The sequence below is a fragment of the Trachemys scripta genome, chromosome 11 (genome assembly GCF_013100865.1).
Source record: "Trachemys scripta elegans isolate TJP31775 chromosome 11, CAS_Tse_1.0, whole genome shotgun sequence".
NCBI lineage: Eukaryota > Metazoa > Chordata > Testudines > Emydidae > Trachemys > Trachemys scripta.
In genome coordinates this window covers 29,965,451-29,987,385 of record NC_048308.1, presented here as the reverse complement: position 1 = coordinate 29,987,385, position 21,935 = coordinate 29,965,451, and the positions used below count along the sequence as shown (strand labels likewise).

The following is a 21,935-nucleotide window of genomic DNA, read 5'->3' as shown; positions in this document are numbered from 1 at the left end:
AACTGTTTTGATTTTGTTTAAATTGATTCATGTATTAAATACCCATTTGGATTAAGATTTAGGAATAATCCAAAATGAGATAAAATGCAACAGAGTGAAGAACAGACTGTTTCTGATAGTCACAGAAGTCAAATTCCACAATAAAACACAAAAGCTAAAGAAGGGCACAACACAGATAGCATTCATTCAGCTTCAGGGCAACAAATTTACCTTCCCATAAATTTGGTCTGAAATTTAATCTCATAAAAATGTTTATGATTTGTTGAGTAATGTCCTCCAGATTCTCAGTGTCTATTTTAAAAGTACACTGACTCTCTGGGCAAAAAAAAAATCTTAAGGTATTCATTGCAATTTATAAGTTGGCCCTAGAAAAGCAAACCTTTACTTCCCCCTTTGCTGACTTTATAGCACTTAAATATTATTCACAGACCATCTCTGGATGACATCTAGTTATCACTGGTATTTTAATTATGTATGATATTTTCACATTAGGTCTAATCCTGTCCTCACTGAAGTCAATGGGAAAACTCCCATTGATTTCATCAGTGCAAGGTCAGATCCATTTGTGATTCAGGTGGCGTCCTCAGTACATAATTCTTATTTTCTTACCTTCACGTTAGGTGTATAGAGGTTTCTCAGAGAAGCAAGGGCAGCTGACAATCCATCTGTGCTATATCCAATCCACAGGGATTGAAGGTGACTGGAAGAAATTCCAGTTTTTTTACTGAGACCCTAGGAGAAATGATAAAATAAAGAGATACTTTTAGAAATAGGATTGCAGAGAGAATTTACATTTCTTTATATGGATGAGGCATAATTTGTAAGAAATATTTGTAAGAATATTAGGTGTTTATAGTGGTGGTTTGTAACTATTAAAGCAACCAATCTGGAATCATCTCAGACATTTGTGCATTTATACTGATATCATACAACTGTGTTTTTAAAATATGTGGATTTTACCTTGAAAATGTGTGCTTTAAGAATGTGATGACCAAGTTCCATCGTTTGCTGACGGTTTAATTTTCCCTCTTGCCGAGAAAACATGAATGCCAGTAGAGCATGCCCATTCCTAGCAAAAGGAAGGAAATGAGAGAGCAGCACACACTTACTTAGTAAAGATTCAGATACATCACACAATACATCCATACATTTATGTCATGCAAACTTCAATGTTTTTTGGTTCACCTAGTTAAACTTTTCAAATATCTCCATGTGTCAATTTAAATACTAAAATTTTCAAATGTCACAAGAGAAAACTTTTTAATACTTGTCCTGAGTTCATAAGTTTTGACATTAGGAGAGGGGACAACAGAGCTCTGTCTCTAAGTAAAGTGAATTCACTTCTAAAAGAATAAATCTGAATTGAACAGGGTCATGGGAAATCTAAAGAGTCGCCTCATAAAAAGTGTTCAGGTCCCAAGCACCAGATCAGAATCCCCACTGACTGGAGATGGAAGGGGTGAAGTCAAAAGGACACTCTAAATAGCTTTTCCTTTGAATAAGATGCATCTGTTTAACATTACTCTCTCCTCCCATCGGTGATCAAAAGTGATAATTAAAATCTGTAACAGCAGCTATCTGTACATATTACAGCTTATTGCAGCCTTAATTTACCTTGGCTCACATAAGAAGTTCGTATTTTCACCATCCGCTCTCCAAACAAGCCATTCCCTGAAGGAAGGATGGCAGAACATACGTGTTTTGTCACGCCTTTTTATCAGAAAGCATGAAAGCGCCTCCATCCTCTGTTGGAAGTCTTCCAAGTCCTGTTCACCATTTACTTGACCAGCATTAATAGCTTGGAAAATCTGGTCATCTGTCATGGGATGAAGGGATGCTAGTGCCACATTTAACACTGGCAGTGCTCTCTCAAAAGCAGAGTTGGTCATGAACTTCATGTTGCACTGTAGCAAATAAAGTTCTGATAGAGACACAGGAACTACCTTGTAGCTTGCACTTTTTATCACCAAGTGACCTTTCTGAAAAAGATCCAGTGTCAGTTTCAAATAGAGGTAAGATCCCAAGCTCTTCATGATCAGGTGGTTACTCACTTTCCCGATTATGGCTGCATCAGCTTTCCCATTTAAAGATATATTGTTTATAATTTCCTGACTGCTATTGATCCTGTACTGAATATATGAATTCAAGTCACCATGGATTTCTTTGTTATCTGGGAAGTCATCTAGGGATATTTTGAAAAAGGGTAGTGAACTCGTATTTTCCTGTAACAAAACAAAACACACACACACATTATAGCATTTCAGAATTGAAAATTCACAGTCTAGCTTCACTATATTTTTCTTTTGTGAGAGGCATTAGATAGAGATAAGAAAGATCTATTAGCTCTATTATGCTCTTGTAAATATAGTAACCTGAAAAAGGGTAACACATTTTATGTTTTTACACTACGTCATCTTTCTTCTGCGAATCTCAGAGCACTTTATTAACAAACCCCTAAAGGGTAGATCAGGGGTAGGCAACCTATGGCACGTGTGCCGAAGGCGGCACGCAAGCTGATTTTCAGTGGCACTCACACTGCCCAGGTCCTGGCCACCAGTCCGGGGGGCTCTGCTTTTAATTTAATTTTAAATCAAGCTTCTTAAACATTTTAAAAACCTTATTTACTTTACATACAACAATAATTTAGTTATATATTATAGACTTATAGAACGAGACCTTCTAAAAACGTTAAAATGTATTACTGGCACGGGGAACCCTAAATTAGAGTGATTAAATGAAGATTCAGCACACTACTTCTGAAAGGTTGCCGACCCCTGGGGTAGATGAAGGATATATAGTGGTCATTTCAAATTTAGGGCAGCAGAATGCAAAGTTACCAGAACTGAAATTTGGCCAGGAAACTGTTTTACATCCCTTTGCTTACAAATAGTTCAGTAATGACTCAGAGAGAAGAGGACCATCACCACCACTTCCTGCAGCAGGTGTTCCTCGGAGGTTTCCCATCCAAGTACTGACTGAGCATGCATGACTATTTAGTTAGGGAGAACTGACAGTTACAGAACGGGTGATCTAGGTATAGTGGTTTTACCTGAACACATATTTATGGTGTATAAAAAACAGTAATTCAGATGATAGATATACAACTGCTTTTCAGGCAGAGCAATACATATTTGCATGGTCTAGCAAACTTTTCAAACACCTTTAGTATAAATGAGCACCATTATAATATAATGCATTTCCTATGTAATTAAAAACAGATAAATGGATAAATAATCTGAACTTTCAGTCTAGGGGCATTGACATTATGAAACTACTGTAGCCCCATGCCTCCCAGAATCCAGATAGTTGTTTCATGGACTATGTATTAGAGAAAGACTTTTTCTAAATTCTTTCAGGAGAAATCCCAAATAAATCAACCTTTAGTTGGGAACTAACCACCTCACATTCTGTAAGTTGTTGAGAACTCCTAACTTCTACTGATTCAATATCCCATTCTCATCTCACCTGAGGTCTAAGAAAACTGTAGCTCATGTTTTGTCACTTATCTCACTGGCATACTCCAGAAAACAAGGGAGAAAAAAAAACCTATTTATCCACCATAAAGAAAGAATATATGGCACATTTTTTATTTAGGTCTTTGAATTCACCTAAAAGAGCATTCTTTCAAGGTAATATCATTGTAGCAGTGTAAAAGGTCACTTTTAAGAAAAAAACAAGTTAAACTAAAAATATGATTTTTACCTGAAAGTTAGTTCTTACAGTCACAATCAGCTTCAACCAGGAAGGAAATTTAGAGATAATGTTTGTGATAAATGAAGAAAGTGTGTCACCATAATCAGGTTTATGGAATTCAGCCTCATTTAAACCATCTATCAAAATGATGTATTCTTCCTCTGGAATTCTCTGCTCTGAATAATAAAAGTAAAAAACAACAGGAGATTGCACATTTTCCCACAAACGGAGACTCATTTTTATGCACAATTTTGAAAATCTTGGCAGTAAAGAAAACTTTATATACGACAGGAGAAATTTTGCAAGTCAGAATATCCAACCAAAAATCACCACCATCACTAATCTCACTTTAGATTAAAACTGAATTTTTAAAATCTAATTTATTATTTATGCAGTTTGTTTGCTTTTTGGCACTTTACTCTTTAGTCAATTAAAATAGTTCACAGTTTCATTTTCTAAATCTTATGACTAGCACTATGCTGCAATGTCTGGGTTACAAATACCGCAGGGGAACATCTACACATTTCCAACTGTGTTTTCAGTCACAGTTTATATTAAAGCTCCATTTTGTAAATGGTATACTGAAAAGATAAAATGATTAAAAAACGGTTACTCACCTTTGTAACTGTTGTTCTTCGAGATGTGTTGCTCATATCCATTCCAATTAGGTGTGCGCGCACTGCGTGCACAATCGTCGGAGAAATTTTCTACCCTAGCAACACCCGGTGGGGCGGCTGTGGAGCCCCCTGGAATGGCACCTTCGTAGCGCTGGATATATACCCCAGCCGACCCAGGGCCCCCTCAGTTCCTTCTTGCCGGCTACTCCGACAGTGGGGACGGGGGGCGGGTTTGGAATGGATATGAGCAACACATCTCGAAGAACAACAGTTACAAAGGTGAGTAACCGTTTTTTCTTCTTCGAGTGCTTGCTCATATCGATTCCAATTAGATGACTACCAAGCCTTACCTAGGCGGTGGGATCGGAGCGAGACATCACTGTGTGCAAAACCGCTGATCCGAATGCAGCATTGTCTCTAGACTGCTGTACCAGTGCATAGTGAGCGGCGAAGAAGTGGACTGATGCCAAACCGCAGCTCTACAAATGTCCTGGATCAGGACTCGAGCCAGGAAGGCAGTCGAGGAGGCTTGAGCCCTCGTGAAGTGGGCGGTAAGGGCGCGGCGTCGGGGCACCGGCCAGGTCGTAGCAAGCACTAATGCAGGACGTGATCCAAGAGGAGAGAAGTTGTGAGGAGACCGGTAAGCCTTTCATCCAGTTGGCCACTGCCATGAAGAGTTGTGTCATCTTCCTAAACGGCTTTGTACGCTCAAGATAGAAAGCCAGGGCCCTGCGTACGTCCAAGGAATGCATACGCTGGTCTTGACGGGTGGCGTGTGGCTTAGGATGGAAGACCGGGAGAAATATATCCTGGTTCACATGAAAAGGTGAAACTCCTTGGGAAGAAAGGCAGGGTGGGGGCGAAGCTGCACCTTGTCTTTATGGAAAACTGTGTATGGAGGCTCAGATGTAAGCGCCCTGATTTCAGAAACACACCTTGCTGAAGTGATGGCTACCAGGAAGGCTGTCTTCCAAGATAGGTACAGGAGTGAGCAGGTAGCCAAGGGCTCGAACGGGGGCCTTGTGAGCTTGGAGAGAACCAGGTTAAGATCCCACGCCGGAACGGGTTGGCGTTGCTATGGGTACGTCCGGTCTAAGCCCTTGAGGAATCTAACGACCACCGGGTTAGAGAAGACCGAGGAAGCGAGTTCTCCTGGGTGGAACGCCGATATAGCAGCCAGGTGAACCTTGATTGAAGATATCGCCAAGCCCTGCTGTTTCAGGGATAGGAGATATTCGAGTATAAAGGGAATTGACGCCTGCAAGGGGGACGTAGCCCGCTGCGCGCACCAACACGAGAACCGTTTCCACTTGGCTAAGTAAGTGGTCCATGTAGAGGGCGTTCTACTTCCCAGCAGAATCTGTTGCACGGGACGTGAGCATTGTAGCTCTGTCCGATTTAGCCATGGAGCATCCACGCTGTGAGGTGGAGCGATTGCAGGTCGGGGTGACAGAGTCGGCCGTGGTCCTGAGAGATCAGATCTGGGCACAAGGGAAGCGTGATAGGAGTTTGAACCAATAGCTCCAGAAGCGTGGTGTACCAGTGCTGTCTTGGCCAAGCTGGAGCGACTAGAATCAGACGTGCCCCGTCTCTGCGTAGCTTGAGCAGTACCCTGTGGACCAGTGGGAATGGAGGAAAAGCGTAGAATAGCTGGTCTTTCCACGTCAGAAGGAAAGCGTCCAACAGGGAGCCTGGAGATCGCCCCTGTAGGGAGCAGAACACGTGGCACTTCCTGTTGGCTCGAGATGCGAACAGGTCGACCTGGGGAAATCCCTACCTCTGGAAGATAGAATAGATGATGTCTGGGCGAATCGACCATTCGTGCGTCTGGAAGGATCTGCTGAGACGATCCGCTAGAGTGTTCTGGACTCGAGGGAGGAACGATGCCATGAGATGTATCGAGTGGGCAATGCAGAAGTCCCACAGGCAAATGGCCTCTTGGCATAGGAGAGACGACCGGGCTCCTCCTTGCTTGTTGATGTAGAACATGGCCGTGGTGTTGTCTGTGAGGACTGACACGCAACGGCCATGCAGGAGACCGAGAAATGCCTGACAGGCTAGGCGCACGGCCATCAGCTCTGAACACTGATGTGCAGAGCTAGTTGGGATGCGGTCCACAGACCCTGGGTGTGGTGTTCTCCGAGGTGAGCGCCCCAACCGAGAGATGAAGCGTCCGTGACCAGGTGCAGGGAGGGTTGTGGGGCGTGAAACAGCATTCCTGCGCCAACCGCCTTGTGATCCAGCCACCATGTGAGAGAGGTCAGGACCGAGTTCGGTACCGTGACCACCATGTTCAGGTTGTCCCAATAAGGACGGTACACCGACGATACACAGGCCTGAAGTGGGCCAAGTCGAAGTCTGGCATGCCTGGTTACGTAAGTGCAAGAGGCCATGTGACCCAAAAGGCCAAGGCACGTCCTTATTGTGGTAACTGGGAAGACCTGGAGCCCTCAGATGATGCCTGTGATGGTGTGAAACCGATTGTCTGGTAGAAGAGCTCGGGCAAGTCTGGAGTCTAAGACTGCCCCGATAAACTCTATTCTCTGGGTTGGGTCCAGAGTGGACTTTTCTTTGTCGAATAGAATGCCTAACTCGTGGAATGTTTGCAGTATTAACTGGACGTGAGCTTGAACTTGCTCCATGGTGCGGCCGCGCACCAGCCAGTCGTCTAGATACGGGAACACCTGTATCCTTTGTCGACGAAGGTATGCTGCCACGACAGCCATACATTTGGTGAACACTCTCGGAGCCGCGGACAAGCCGAAGGGAAGGACGGTAGTGCACCTTGTTTACTACAAATTGAAGGAAGCGCCTGGGGGGTAAATTGCTATATGAAAATACGCGTCCTTCGTGTCGAGGGTGGCGAACCAGTCTCCAGGATCCAGGGAAGGGATGATGGTCCCCAAGGAAACCATACGGAACTTCAACTTTACTATGAATTTGTTGAGTCCGCGTAAGTCTAAAATGGGACGTAGACCCCCTTTTGCTTTGGGGATCAGGAAGTAGCGAGAGTAGAACCCCCTGCCCCTTAGCTCTGGGGGAACCTCCTCTATGGCCCCCATGGAGAGGAGGCCAAAAACCTCCTGTGTAAGGAGATGCTCGTGAGAAGGGTCCCTCGAGCGCACCTTCAAAAGTTTTGTCTAGGACCTAGGCGGCCCCTGGTTCTGACCGGGTTGAGGGCCGGTCAACCTTCGTCTACCACCGCGTCCCTGCCTTCTGGCAAAGTCTTGTCTCGGACGAGGCGGGGGAGGGTAGAACCTTTGCAGCTGGGGCCTAAAGGGTCTGTGTTGGGGCCCTGGGACATGCATCCCCAGGGAGCGCATGATGGCTCTCAAATCCTTGAGGCTCTGTAATCGAGAGTCCGTCTTGTCAGAGAATAACCCCTGGCCCTCGAACGGTAGATCCTGCAGGATCTGCTGCAGTTCTGGCGGTAAGCCCGAAACCTGGAGCCAGGAGACGCGTCGCATGGCTATGCCAGATGCTAGTGTCCTGGCAGCCGAGTCCGCTATGTCCAGGGAGGCTTGTAAGGAGGTCCTAGCCACCTTCTTACCTTCCTCCACTAAGGCCCCGAACTCCTCCCTTGAGTCCTGGGGCACCAACTCTTTGAATTTACCCATGGAGTTCCATGAGTTGTAACTGTAGCGGCTCAAGACCGCTTGTTGGTTCGCGGCTCTTAGCTGCAGACCCCCCACCGAGTACACCTTACGCCCGAACAAATCGAAGCGTTTAGCATCCTTCGATTTGGGCGCTGCCGCCTGCTGGCCATAACTCTCTCTTGCGTTCACCGAGGACATGACTAGTGAACATGGTGGAGGGTGCGTGTATAAGTATTCATGGTCCTTGGAGGGGACGAAGTACTTTCTCTCTACCCCTCTGGCCGTGGGTGGAATGGAGGCAGAGGTTTGCCATATGGTAGTGGCATTAGCCTGAATCGTACGAATCAGTGGCAATGCCAGCCGGGATGGGGCATCAGCCGACAGGATGCTCACCACCGGGTCCTGCACCTCTATCATCTCCTCCGCCTGGAGGTCCATGTTACATTTCACCCTACGTAACAGGTCTTGGTGGGCATGAAGATCTATTGGGGGCGGGCCTGAGGCTGTTGTGCCCGCCACCGCCTCATCCGCGGAAGATGTGGAGAATGCCTCCGGGGGCAAGGGGTCCAAATGAGGGTCCGGTTCTAAGGGTCCCTGAAGCGGAGGATCTCCTGCCCCGGGGTCTAGGGCCTGAGGCGGTGTAGGCACAGGAGCCTCCATGTCCCCTGGGGGAGGACAGGAGATGGTGGCCTCCAGGACTGTGGGCTCGGATTGTGCCGAGTGAGAGGCCAATGGTGGAGCCCCTTGCGCCTGGTGATACGCCCACAGGGTCCAGAAAGACCAATGCGTAGGGTCCTGCGCGGGGTCCTCTGCCCCCTCCTGCCAGTGACCCAAGTCAGCGGCAGCCTAACCCTGGGGAGGGTATGCTGATCATGAAGCCCCTTCGGATGAGCGAGGCGCTGATCTCGAGGGCCAGGGTGGTGCCGAATTCGGCTGCATCGGCTCAGTCTGGTGCCGGTCCGTAGGCGAGCGGTCCCTGCGCGGTGCCGGTGAGCGGTACCGTGATCGAGATCGGTGCCGCTGGCCATGTCGGTGCTGAGATCTGGATCGAGATGAAGACGACCGCCTGTAGACGTGGTGCCGGGAGCGGCCCCTCGAACTGGAACGGCGCTCGTACCGGTGCCGAGAACTATGTCTAGATTCTGACCGGTACCGATGGTCCCGACGGAGCCGTGAAGAAGACCTAGGCCGCGAGTACGACTGGTGCCGGGGTGAAAGTCGGCGCCGGGACTGCGAGCGGCGTCGGGACCTGCTCCGAGACCTGGAGCGGTGCCGCGAGTCCACGCTCTGAGACAGCGGGTGTACCAGGGCAGGCTTGCCCCTGGATTGCACGGTCCGAAGAGCGGGCAGTGCCGCGGGTTGAGACGGCGCTGGCTCCGTGAGAGCGATGAGGTCTTCCACCGTCGCAAAGGTCTCCGGAGTAGACGGAAGACACAGCTCCACCACGGACCGAGGCGGTGAGCCAGTCCGCACTGGACTCAATGGCCCTACCCCCGGTGCCGGAGTCAACGGTGTAGAAGATATTTGCGTCTTCTGGCGCTCTAGAGGCAGACGCAGCTCTACCACCGGTGCCGGGGGAGCCGGTGCCTGTAGGACAGCGGCCTCCTGTGTCTTGCGGGGTCTCTTATGTCCCGGAGACAAGGAACGGCGCCGAGGCGCTTGAGGCGGACGTGGTGCCGAGGGAGGATGGTGCCATGAGGCCTTATCTGCGTCTGCTCGCGGTGTAGTACCGGTAGGTGCCGCCAGGGCGCTGTGCACCGAGGCGCTCGGTGTCGGAACTTGGCGCGCCGAGGGAGGATCGGGGCTAAATGCCTCCTCCATGAGGAGCTGCTTGAGTCTAAAGTCCCACTCCTTTTTAGTCCTTACAGATTTTGCACTTATCTGTCTGGTGGGACTCTCCTAAACACTTCAGACACGAGTTGTGCGGATCCCCCATTGGCATAGGCTTAGCACAGGACGCGCATGGCTTAAAGCCAGGAGCCTTGGGCATGAGCCCGGTTATGCGCCAGGGGAAAAGGGGGGAAGAATATCCCCCTTAACCCCTGCTAACTATTTACAACTATTTAAATAATGAACTATTAACAACAATCTAGAATACTACAACTATCTATAAGAATTACAGGATAAGCTAGAGAGAGTGGAGAACAGCTATGCTGCGCTCCACAGTTCCAACGACCCTCAGGGGCGGTAAGAAGGAACTGAGGGGGCGCTGGGTCAGCTGGGGTATATATCCAGCGCCATGAAGGCACCATTCCAGGGGGATCCACAGCCGACCAACCGGGTGTTGCTAGGGTAGAAAATTTCTCCGACGATCGTGCACGCAGCACGCGCACACCTAATTGGAATCGATATGAGCAAGCACTCGAAGAATACATGTTACAAGCATGTTAAAGACATGAATAGTAGGTGTTATAGATCGTTATAAGTACATCAATAGAAGGTTCCATATGTAATTACAAGCACTTATTGACCCTTTGATTCTAACAAATAACCATTTATTAGAACTTTTATTAATCATTTATTAAACCTTTACAAACCATTATAAGACAAAACACCTACGTAAATAAGACATGGGGCAACATATTGAAAAAAAGAGAAAACAAAATATAGCTGCTCATTAAGTGAGCACTGTCCATTCTGTGCACCATATGAGGTAAGGATCCCATGGAAAAAACAGTATGTGACCACAGAATTAAGGAAAGTATCATAATGCATATGCACAAAGGGGCTGAATTAAGGTTCCACAGGCAATCTTAATTATAACGTTTCCTAATTTTTGGCCACTTGACTTTTAAATTTTAATAATGTTCTTTTAACATAGTATGTAACTTCTTAATTTTTTTTTAAGAAAGCACACACTGCCACTTCAGCTATGGTGTAACTGATAGCAGTAGTGTGTTTTCACCCTCTACGCGGACCAGCACTAAAGAGGGATGAGACATACTTTGCCAGTGGGTTTCACCATTATTTGCTGACAACAAAAGTATGGTGAGACTCGGGAATCCTGGGCTCCATTCCAAGCTCTGGAGGATAGCATGCTCTAAGTGAGCCAATACTATTCTGCATATTCCTTCAGAGAGGGGACCCCTTCTTCCCCACCCGCTCTAACCAGTCCCTTCCCCATCACAAATCCTTATCTCAGCCCCATTGTCCTCACCTACTTAGTCCCAGGCTCCACTACATTCAGGCTTCTCATCCAAGCCCCAACAAGTCCTAGCCTCACCCCTTTCAACACACCACAACAGTCTATCCCACACTCCCCATCTTCTCCAACCCCCAGCTCCTTGTCCCAGTCTCAGTTCTTCCCCCACAACCTGGCTCATCATATCTGTCTTTTCTCTTATCTTACCTTTTCCCTCCCAATAATCCACTGTTTCTCAATTACAATCTCTCCTCTGTCTCCTCATCCAATCTCAGCCACCATCGCTCGCTCCCCCCACATCCCAACTCCTAGTCCCACTTTCCTTTTTCCTCTTCCCCTACCCCCAGCAGCCTCCAGTCCCCACCACACCCAGGTTCCTTGTCCCAATCTACTCTCCCCACATCCCCCTGGAGGTCTGGCTTTTGCCTCCTTTGTATTTGAATTGGGCAGCTTCCTCCTGCATGCTGCCTGGGCCCAGCAGGAGGGTCATAGAGAGCATGGGGGAGACAGGCTTCCTGCTCTCAGCTCAGGTGCTCAGACCCAGCCCTGGCTTGGCACCTAGCAGTCCTGTGCAGCAATTACAGGGAGAGTCCTGCTCAGCCTTGGGCCCGAGTAGACCAGTACAGATGGAATCTTGGGGAATTTAGCTGCTAAAATATAAGAAGTTTCTACTGAGCATGCATGAACTGTGATTTTTCAAAGACTTACAATTTGCCAAATTCGAGTGGATTTTCATGAGAACAGCAAAAGACAGATCCCTCACACATATGCCACTCCCCTGCAAAATTTCAAGTTCCTGCTCCACAGCATGGGAGTGCTAGAGCTTTTCAAAGAAAGGATACTAGAATTCTGTAACATGGGCAAAACATATTATTTTCTTTCAGCCTTGTATTCAGAAACACCAAATTGCTTTAAGCTGATGTTTTCCAAATTCAACCTGAGGCAGACACCCAGCATTGAAAATTTCAGCCCAGACTGTTAAAGTAGGGCAAAGTTATACACAGCTGAAAACTAGGTCTTACAATGGGAAGTGGTGGGCAACCTTAATGGGTGATAGGAGTCCTGCCTATAATTTATAAATGTATCCTTAACAATAAGTGTGACCATGTTTTCACTGACATTTTAAAGAGAGTCAGGAAAACATTACTTTTAATATTGGATATCGGAGGACGTTATTTTAAAACTAAAATACTTCTGTCTGAAAATTGTCTGCTATTCTTACCAGTAACATCAAAAATGATTATAAATGAAAGAGATTAAAGAAAAACAGTCTCACTAGTGAAGTCATTCCTATACATTTAATCATCTCCCTCAGACCATTAAATACATATATCAGATTACTTTAGGGTTTTTTGGTCATTTACAAAGTTTAGAGACAGTTCCTGAGTAATCTGCTACTTGGCATACCTTTCCTGAGGTTTGCAAGTGGTTCCAACACTCCTCTTCTAAAAGCTGCTACTGGATCTTGGACACAGGACCTAAGGCTAAGCATACTTTGTAGATGAGGCTCTTTTATCAGAAGATCTCTATATGCTGTTAACTGATGTGACCGGCAAAGTAAAGCTGCAATACTGTGCACAAATTCTGGGACAAGACACGTATATGTGTTGTCAGCTTGGCAATAGTGGTAAGCAACAACCTAAAAAAAGAAAGTCAGGTTACCACATTTTTATGGATGACACTGTAGAAACACAGTTTCTTTTAGTTAAGACAAAAAAATTAAGCTAACTTATTTCGCTGAATGGCACCCCCCAAGGTATGATCAATTTTAGAAAAGTTATCCTGAATCATATTGTGTGAAAGATGAGCCCAACGGAATCATGGCACAAGAAAAAAACAACAGGGAAACAGTGTTACTACAGCAGAGGGTGGAAAGAGGATACACAGAAATCCAAACATCCATTTTTGACATAATAAATAAACCACTAATTTGAGTCCCTGCCTCTTGGCAGGGGTCTTCTTGGCATTTGTATATGACTGGAGTTCAGCAGGTAAGGCAGAACTTTAGGCCCCTGCCATAACACAAGAAAAACTTCCAGAACAAGACCTGAAAATCTGTGAAAGCTCTATCTGAGCAAGCTGATCAGCTGAATGTTGCAGTATCACTGTAGGTAGCTGACTGCTGCAGAAAAAGAGTATAATGCTCCTTAAAGTGAGGAGTCATGGTTCAGGCTTCTGATTATTTCTGTGAAAATCAACCCATCACAATGAAAAGCAATGTTTACAGTTCACACAAATGTGTCATTCAGTGGTTTTCATGGCTTGAAACTCTTTAGCACCTTTCCCACTGGATGTTAGTAGATACTTTAAAACACCCCTTTAAAAGAAAATTTTGCAAATGATTGAGGAAACTGTACTTTATTAAATAAGCGCAACTCTGATGTAGAATATTTTTATCCTTTAGGTAAAATCAGTTTCTCAGCATAATATAATCTAATGCAGAAGTCAGCTGTAATCAAATACTCTAGATCAGGGGTCGGCAACCTATGGCACGCGTGCCAAACACGGCACGCGAGCCGATTCTGAGTGGCACGCAGCTCCCCTGACGCGGTCCGGGCCCTCAGCCCCTCCGCCCACCGCTCTCCCCTGCAGGGGCAGGAGGCAGAAGCTTGGTTCTGCGGCAGCCAAGCTTCCCCCCTCCCCCGCTTCTTCCCCCAATGGTGCTTTCCTGCCCCACCTCCTCTCCATCCCTGGCCGATCAGCTGATGGCCCTAGCGAGGGGGAGGGGGAAGAGCGGCAGCGTGCACACAGCTCCGTAGGGGAGGCAGAGAGAGGTAGGGATGGAGCCTGGGGGAAGGGGGTGGAACAGGGCATATCCCTTCCAGTCCCCTGCCCTGAGCCACTCAGGGCAAGGGGCTGGGAGCACCCTCACGAGCCGAGCACCCCAGCCCTCTGCCCTGACCCCACACACACACACTCAGCCTTCTGCCCTGCACCTTCCACACCCCCCAGCCCTCTGCCCTGAACCCCCCCCACGCCAACACAGACCCAGCCTTCTGCCATACTTTAGCAAAACTGATCTGCAATAGTCAGTGTTAGTGAAATGTTTACAATTAGAGATCAACAATAGATCTATCCATAAAATGTCAAAGCATAGGAGTATCTGGCACTAGATGGGCCTAAGTACTGGAACATCCCCAAAGTTCTAGGATTTTCACAAGCAAAGGGTTTGGTTTGAACCTAATTATATTAATGATCACACTTTTCTCCCCCTTGTATGTAAAATTCTAACACGAATAATTGGGAAAGGTATGGAGAAATAGTTATTAATTCACACTGTCAGTTTTGTCTGTTTTTAGACTATAGACTCTTCAAGGCAGTGAACATCTCTTACTGTGTGTTGCATAGTACCTAACACAATGGAGCGCTGATGTTGGCTGGATCTCTAGGCAATACTGGAAAATAAATTTCACAAATCCACTATTATTTTATATATGTATATATTATAAAAAGCATGAGCTAGGTAAGGCCACTTCACAGAGGCTCAGAGAGTACTGAATCTTCTTTTTCAGAAAAAGGATTTAGGATAGGAAAGGTCTCTTCGTTGAGAGCATGACCTTTAGTGGAAACATCTTTTTTCATCTTTGGCAATTAAAAACTTTTCCTTTTTATCTTTGAAAGCTCTAGCCCAAATGATCCATACTTTTTGAAATTCAGGCTGGATTACTGAAAAATGTGCTTACCTTGATATACCTCAGACCACATACAAACTGTCACCAGTCAATCATGCAATGGCTTGTCTTGTAAATGGAAGAGATCAAAGACTGTGTTCCACACCCTGCACAGGCTCTCCATTCAACTCCAAATTGGTTTCAAGGTATTGATCCTAATCTTTCAAACCCTATAAGGACTTTCTTCAAGCTATTTTACATACTACCTTTCTCCCACCACACACCCCAGGACACAATTTAGAAGCTATCGTGAACCAGGACTCAACAACTGACAGCCTTAAGGGCTCTTGGGAGCCAAGGATAGAGCATTTCTGATGGAGAACTCACTGCTCTGGAACTCTCGTTCACAGGAGATAGAGATGAGACCAAATTCTGCCATGGTTAAGGCATGTTGCAGGCCTCTGCTCACTTTGCAAGTTTTTCCACAATAACAACTGCATCACAAAGACCTGGCAACATTCACCTGAGAAAGAGAATCCAAAGAATACAGTCTCATCCAAGATACAATTTCCTGTTAATCTTAATTTCTGTAACCCTTGCCCAAACACAATAGCAATGAGTGCATTGCAAATAACCTTGAGCAAAACTTCTATCTTTCCTTGTTTCATGCAAAATTGCACTGTAAGACGCTACATGAAGTAACTTTCTGGTGGGAGCAATAGACATCTAAGGAATTAGGGATGCCAATGACTGACATTGAACAGAAGGAACTTTTTCTCACATTTCTACCTTCTCTTAGCCTGGATTACACAGAGGACAAGAAATAGCAACAGCAGAGGCAGGAGTCCAGTATTACACAGACTCCATTGCCCAGGCCATGCAAGGACTCCCTGTAATCACAGCCCCTTTGCTCAAGTGAGCAATGGGGCTGCTACCAGGTTGCAACTCATGTAAAGGGAGAAAGACCTGGCTAACTGTGCAGGATGTTCGTATGTGGTACACCCTGATATGAGCGTGTCCCAAATCACTCTCCCTTCTCACCCCTACCACAACCAGGGAGCTCTGCAAGGCACTGTGTCTTGGAGTTTAAAGTTTTTTTAGTGTGTTAGAAGAAGTCTACTGAATGGTGAAAGCTTACCTTTGAAGCAAGACATCTCACAGATTTGTCCATTTGATTTTGATGTTCAGGAGTACCAGGACAACTCAGAATCTTCATTGTATTATTACTATTTGTGGTAGGAGCAGGTGATGGTAATTTAATGAGGGGAATCTCTTGACAGGGGTCACTGCCTATAAAAAAGTGCACAGACCAAAGTTATGATTACAGACTACTGCTTTGGGGTAAAATACATACGTGATAATGGAACTTCTTAAAGCCTTGGGTAAAATGTACTATTAAGATACAGGATTTTTAAACATACAATATATCATTTTCAAAGGCAGAGTTACATTATGACATGAATGTACATATTTTCATCTTTATACTCTCTATGTGATATAATTGACCTCTGAGCTGATGAAATAGCAAATACTGAAAATAAATACAGTGATGTAAAAATAAGTACAATTCTAAATGCAAGAGCTCATTAAATCATATAATGTACCAGAGCTCAAGTGATGTGGAAAGTACTAATTATGGTATCATAATAGCCTTTTCTTCACATCATCAATATGGCAAATTTGAAAAGTGTCAGCATTGGAAGTACTCTGACTAAATACACAGAACTATATCATCCTCTCACCTCTGATAAACTGAGGGAGTGCAACGGCAGTAGAGGGGCACGGAAGGGATAAGAGTCACCTTCCTAGCATCATCCTCCCCTTCATCTCAGATTCTGTGAAGCCTTTGAAAAATCTGGGCTGCACAATGATTATACTAAAGCACCATCCTCCCTCCACAAACCAACAATAGCGGGGTGGGAGGTGGGGGGGGAAGAGAGAGAGTGTCTCGGCAGCACAGTTCATTAGAGCCACGCTGCCAAGTGAGTTTGGAGTGTTGGGAGGCCATGTGGAGATTCAGCGTTTCCATAGATACACAGGGGGGTGGGGTTTTTTTGGTGTGTGTAGGTGCATGTGTGTTTAAGAAGTTGAACCCCTGGTCTATTCTGTTGGAGGTTATTGTCAAAGCATGCCATGTTGATGGAACTTTCTTTATCCCTGAGGAGAGCTTTTCATGTAAGGGACAATAAGGCCAGTAATTACTTATGTCTTTGTATAGTATAATAACCTAAACAATTATTTAGAAGAGAAACATACTTTGGGGGGATGAATTAGGGCTGTTTGAAGCAATTTGCCTCATGCGACTTCCATGGCAGCTAAGTGCCACCAGCTTTGAAATAATAGCAGTCTTTCCAAATCCCACATTTCCAATAATAACTGCTCCCCTGTTTTCTTCCAGCTCCGGATTCTTCAAGGTTTCTTCGATCATTTGAAACAGCCAGTCTCTCCCGACAAACACAGAGTCTGTTGTTATGCTTGGCACTTCAAACAATAGTGGCTTTAGCAAAATGTCTTGAGGCTTATAGGGGGCAAAACGTGCTGAGAAGTGGAAAGGAAAAAAAAGTTTATTAGAAGAAAATATTGTTATGTAATGAAAACCTATTTATTGGCAGCAGTATTTAAGAAGACAATTTTAATAACTTTTGGTAGGTACATTTACAATTTGAGAGGATTTCTTTTCAGCACTTTTACCATAAAAACAAAAACAATTACAAATCACTTATTGAACTGTCTATAAATTAGCAGCTTCAGTGTGGATTAAAACCACTTCATGATAAAATGCAAATAATTGTTGTGGTTTTCTTTTTCGACAGGGGTTCAGCCTTTATATTTAAAATGTTGTAGAACTGTGATAATTTTACATTTAATGAAGAACAATTTTTTTCTATATATTTGAAAACACACAACAAATTTTTCTAATTGAGGGCCTGGCCCTGTGAAATATTTTGAGTCAAAGGGAGTTGTGGGTGCTAAGCACTTCACATGGTTAGGTCCTTAAAATCAGCAACTACATGTATAGAGAAATGTAAAGAAATACTGAGAAGCTTGAAAAAGTTTGATTTGATTCCAAAAATCAGTCAACCATGTAAATGAGAAATTACTGAACTGATTGTCAGCAGATGTTGAGTAGATACAGTCCTTTTAAAGTCAACAGGAAAATCTAGCATATATCTTCTTGTTCTCATTTGCATTCTCAAACAGATAATTCAAAAGCTATAGGGGCTAATGAATCCGGTTTTGATTGGAAAGATTACTTTAACCATGCGTACATTTTTAAAAAAATCATACACAATTATTAAATGATTTCTCAATAAAAGTTTTGTTTCATAACTGTTTTTTCAGCCATTAACTCACAAAGATAAAGTGAATATGAATGAGGGCAGCATAACATCTACACAGCGACTCACAGAAGAGCAACAATTTGGAGGTTTGATTGCTTACATTTTTCTATTTGTAATGGTAATCTGAACAGAAGCAGCAAGTGGCCAAGATAAAGTTAAAATGAGAAAATAAAAATTGCGCACAATCTGCAAGGAAAGAAATGCCACTATTTTTGCAAAGGGCATGCCATACTGGATTATTTATGTACCACTACACCAATCCTTAATGAATTAATTACTTTTCTTCCATAAACAAGATTCAGGTGGAGGGATATCCTTGAGATTGCATATAAATCTGTTTTTTAAAATACAGTACCATCATGATTATTTGAATGCCATGGAGGATACTGAATAAGTTTATCTGAAGTCTTGCTTAGCTGATCAAAGGAATCTTCAATATAAACATTGGCAGCACATGATTCAGTTATGGTTATGTGAGGTTCAAATAATCCAGGTTTTACTGCACATGCATGTTAATTATATAAACATATGTATGTTTGATTTATTTTTTTTAATAAATCATTCCATTTCTGATTTATGCCATACTGAAACAAGTGTGAGCAAGCACTTTTTTATGATCAATAATGTTGTCCCAAAACCTGTAATAGAATCTACTAGTGCAGAACTGAATGCCTGCTTGGAGACCCTCTGGCTTCAGCTGAACACCTGAGGAGCCCCAGCATCTGTGCTTATATAGGATTACATTTACAAATCCTTTTGCAGCTTTGCCATATTACAAAAACTACTACTGTGTATCTATTCTAAGATAAACACAAATGTATAAATACCTTTAATTTCTTGTTGTACTCTTCCTCCTGCAGTGTTATGCCAAGGCAAGCGAATTGAGGTGCGTAATGGAGTATTCCTTTGTCCGTCTAAATAGCTCAAATCTTCTAACTTGGTTGAACTTGTTGCTAGGATATTAAGAACTGAAGTTTATTTTTTCATCTGAATAAATAATTACACAAAACTAAACTGTATATCACCATGAATTATTAATGATTATATTTATGCTTTCAACATGGAATTCATAGATTAATTTTCCTGCAGTTACACCCTCAAATTCTAGGTAACATTTTTGATGAGCACGCTCATTTTCCTCTGTAAATATAAGTCTTTGATAGCAAAAAGATTTTAGATATCCTACCAACACTATGAACTGTCCAGTTAAAAAAAGTCATTTTCATTAGATATGCTTTTATTTATTTTGTATGTTTAATATGAAATATTACCAGAATTTAAAATGATGTTAAAATTCTTAGTGAGAAGCTAACGGGGGGGGGGGGGGGGGGGGGGGAAAGAGCTTTACAATGAATTTTTATGACAAGCCTGGGTAGTCAGAAATTATTTAGTAAAGCTTCAATACTTCCAAGCAGAAACACAGCAAGGTAGCTAGATAAATCTTCTGCCCCAGCGATTTCATTCATAGTTGCTGGCAATCCAAATCTTGCAATTAGACAAGGAGACACTGTGTGCACTATTTCACCACATCCAGAACATTAACAATCACCCCATTAACTGTCTGACTCTTCATATTCCTTTGCAGAGCTAAATAGATTTCTTAACTATACAAGTTTTGATTGGAAGAGAAATCTTCTGCAACAGCAACTGATCACACTCTGTATTAATGGGATTAAAATGTATCGATAATTCCACAATGTATTGGCACACTACCAATTCTTCCCTAGGGCTGAGAAAAGTAATATAAACATACTGTAGTATGCTCTGGGATCAAATGCACTAAAGTGGAAGATTACATTTCTTTCCCTACCACCATTTAGGTCTTTTTCCATTTGTCAGGCATTCATTTCCTCTTTCTCCCCCTTGTGTTTCAAACAAAACCAACATTAATATGGCTTTTTCTTTACTTTGCTTTTTGAGACCACTATCAATGATGTCAGGAGAGCTTTAGGAACAGGGTACATTGGTAAACTGCTGCTTGCAATATCTGTAGAGAGCTCATATATGCAATTGATCCTCGGTCCAGTAAAATGATGCATAATTTTTCCCTTAAACATTTTATGAAGAGGGACAGAAATAAAAAAAAAATTGTTAAAGACTCAGAGGACTTACCACACAGTTATACTAGAGGGGGGCACATTCTGAACCTAAATCTATTCAAAAGCAACATTTCACATTTGTAGATCCTGCACTCTTTTCCTTTCTTGTACTTCCCCATAAAACAGTAGTGGTGGGCCCTGTACACAGCCAGACCGGTGTAGTTCTGCTACCAGGAGCAGAAGGATATAAAGGAGCTCAGCTAAGGTTTGGGTAGCCCTGAGTAACAGAAGCAAGGCAGGCCGGGAACAGTGGATCAACAGCTATGCAGACTTGCCAGCTGTTCCCTCTATGAAGGAGAAAGCAGGAGCTACTGCAGTAATAGCTGCTCGGCAGTTGGGGCAGGGAAGGACTTCCCAGACCCTTGTAAGCTGACCCTGTACAAAGCCTGGTTCTTCACACTTATTCCTTCCATGCCCCATAAATCAGTTGTTTACAGGGACAAGTGTTTCTCATAATCTAGATAAAATTGCAAATTATTATTTATAATAGGAACCATACATCTGCACAGATGATAATTTTCACACGTGCACAGCAGTCTCATTCTACATCTCAGTAAAGATTGAACAATGTAGGGCCAGTGTGACGTTGTGCAGTCTATATGGTTTTATAAAAATATAGTAAGTGAATATAATGTAACTGGGATACGCTTCATGCAAAAAGTCTCTTGTAAGGTATCATTACAAAGCTTATAATCAATCTACTGAGTATGATCATCCTATTTGTATAAATGTACCATTCTTGTATCTAAAACTAGAAATACAAAATATAACTCTGAGGGGCCTATTGTAATTATGCAAAGTGTAGGCCATTAATGGTGGTTTGGAATCTTGATGACTCCCATTAACAAGGACCATTGTCTGCAGATGGCTGTGTTTTACCTGTGAGTCTTCCTGTATGTGTGTGTGCTGGCAAGGGGGTAATGAAGTCTTGCAGTGACAGGTGATCATGTCACCTGAACTGGAATCCATCTTTAACCTGGTGCTTTTCCAGTGAGGAGGGGTAGAAACCCAGAGGGACAAAGGGTTCCTGCCTTATGCAAAAGATATATAAAGGGGTGGAACAGAACAAAGAAGGAGAGAAGAGCCATCATGAAGAATCCCCTAGCTACCTGTACCAGGTGAAAGAATTGTGCCCAGGCCTGGAAGGTATCCAGTCTGAGGAAAAAACTTACTGAAAACCATCTCTAAGGGTGAGATTATCTGTATTTAGTTTGATTAGACATAGATTTGCACATTTTATTTTATTTTGCTTGGTAACTTACTTTGTTCTGTCTGTTACTGCTTGGAACCACTTAAATCCTACTTTCTGTATTTAATAAAATCACTTTTTCCTTATTAATTAATTCAGAGTATGTATTAATACCTGGGGGAGCAAACAACTGTGCATCTTTCTCTATCAGTGTTATAGAGGGCGAACAATTTATGAGTTTACCCTGCATAAGCTTGATACAGAGTAAAACGGATTTATTTGGGTTTAGACCCCATTGGGAGTTGGGAATCTGAGTGTTAAAGATAAGCACACTTCTGTGAGCTGTTTTCAGGTAAACCTGCAGCTTTGGGGCAAGTAATTCAGAACCTGGGTCTTTGCTGGAGCAGACGTGAGTTTCTGGCTCAGCAAGACAGGGTGCTGGAGTCCTATCCCTGTTTTCCCTGCCAGTTCAGAAGTAGTCTTGGCACATCGGGTGGCAGCTCCCAGGGGGGTTTCTGTGATCCAACCCGTCACAGCCAGATCCTCCATATCCGGCCAACCAAACTTATACCAGTATAGCATATTTACTATGTTACTAAAGCGACAACTGACAATATAAATGAATAGCATATATTTTGTGGTTCCTT

The 21,935-nt window shown here is 43.8% G+C and overlaps 1 protein-coding gene across 11 annotated transcripts in view; it reads right to left on the bottom strand.

Annotated features, from left to right (window-relative positions):
- The window catches only part of TANC1 (tetratricopeptide repeat, ankyrin repeat and coiled-coil containing 1), a 203,312-nt gene that overhangs the window by 50,210 nt on the left and 131,167 nt on the right, over nucleotides 1-21,935 (bottom strand). For all 11 annotated transcript variants that reach the window (XM_034786416.1, XM_034786413.1, XM_034786415.1 and 8 more), the window contains 8 exons: nucleotides 18,828-18,953; nucleotides 16,916-17,197; nucleotides 15,798-15,949; nucleotides 12,456-12,687; nucleotides 3,703-3,869; nucleotides 1,615-2,222; nucleotides 961-1,069; nucleotides 610-732 (listed from right to left, as the gene is read on the bottom strand). In XM_034786416.1, the coding sequence (XP_034642307.1) occupies nucleotides 610-732; nucleotides 961-1,069; nucleotides 1,615-2,222; nucleotides 3,703-3,869; nucleotides 12,456-12,687; nucleotides 15,798-15,949; nucleotides 16,916-17,197; nucleotides 18,828-18,953 (1,799 nt within the window). The remainder of the gene's footprint in view (nucleotides 1-609; nucleotides 733-960; nucleotides 1,070-1,614; nucleotides 2,223-3,702; nucleotides 3,870-12,455; nucleotides 12,688-15,797; nucleotides 15,950-16,915; nucleotides 17,198-18,827; nucleotides 18,954-21,935) is intronic.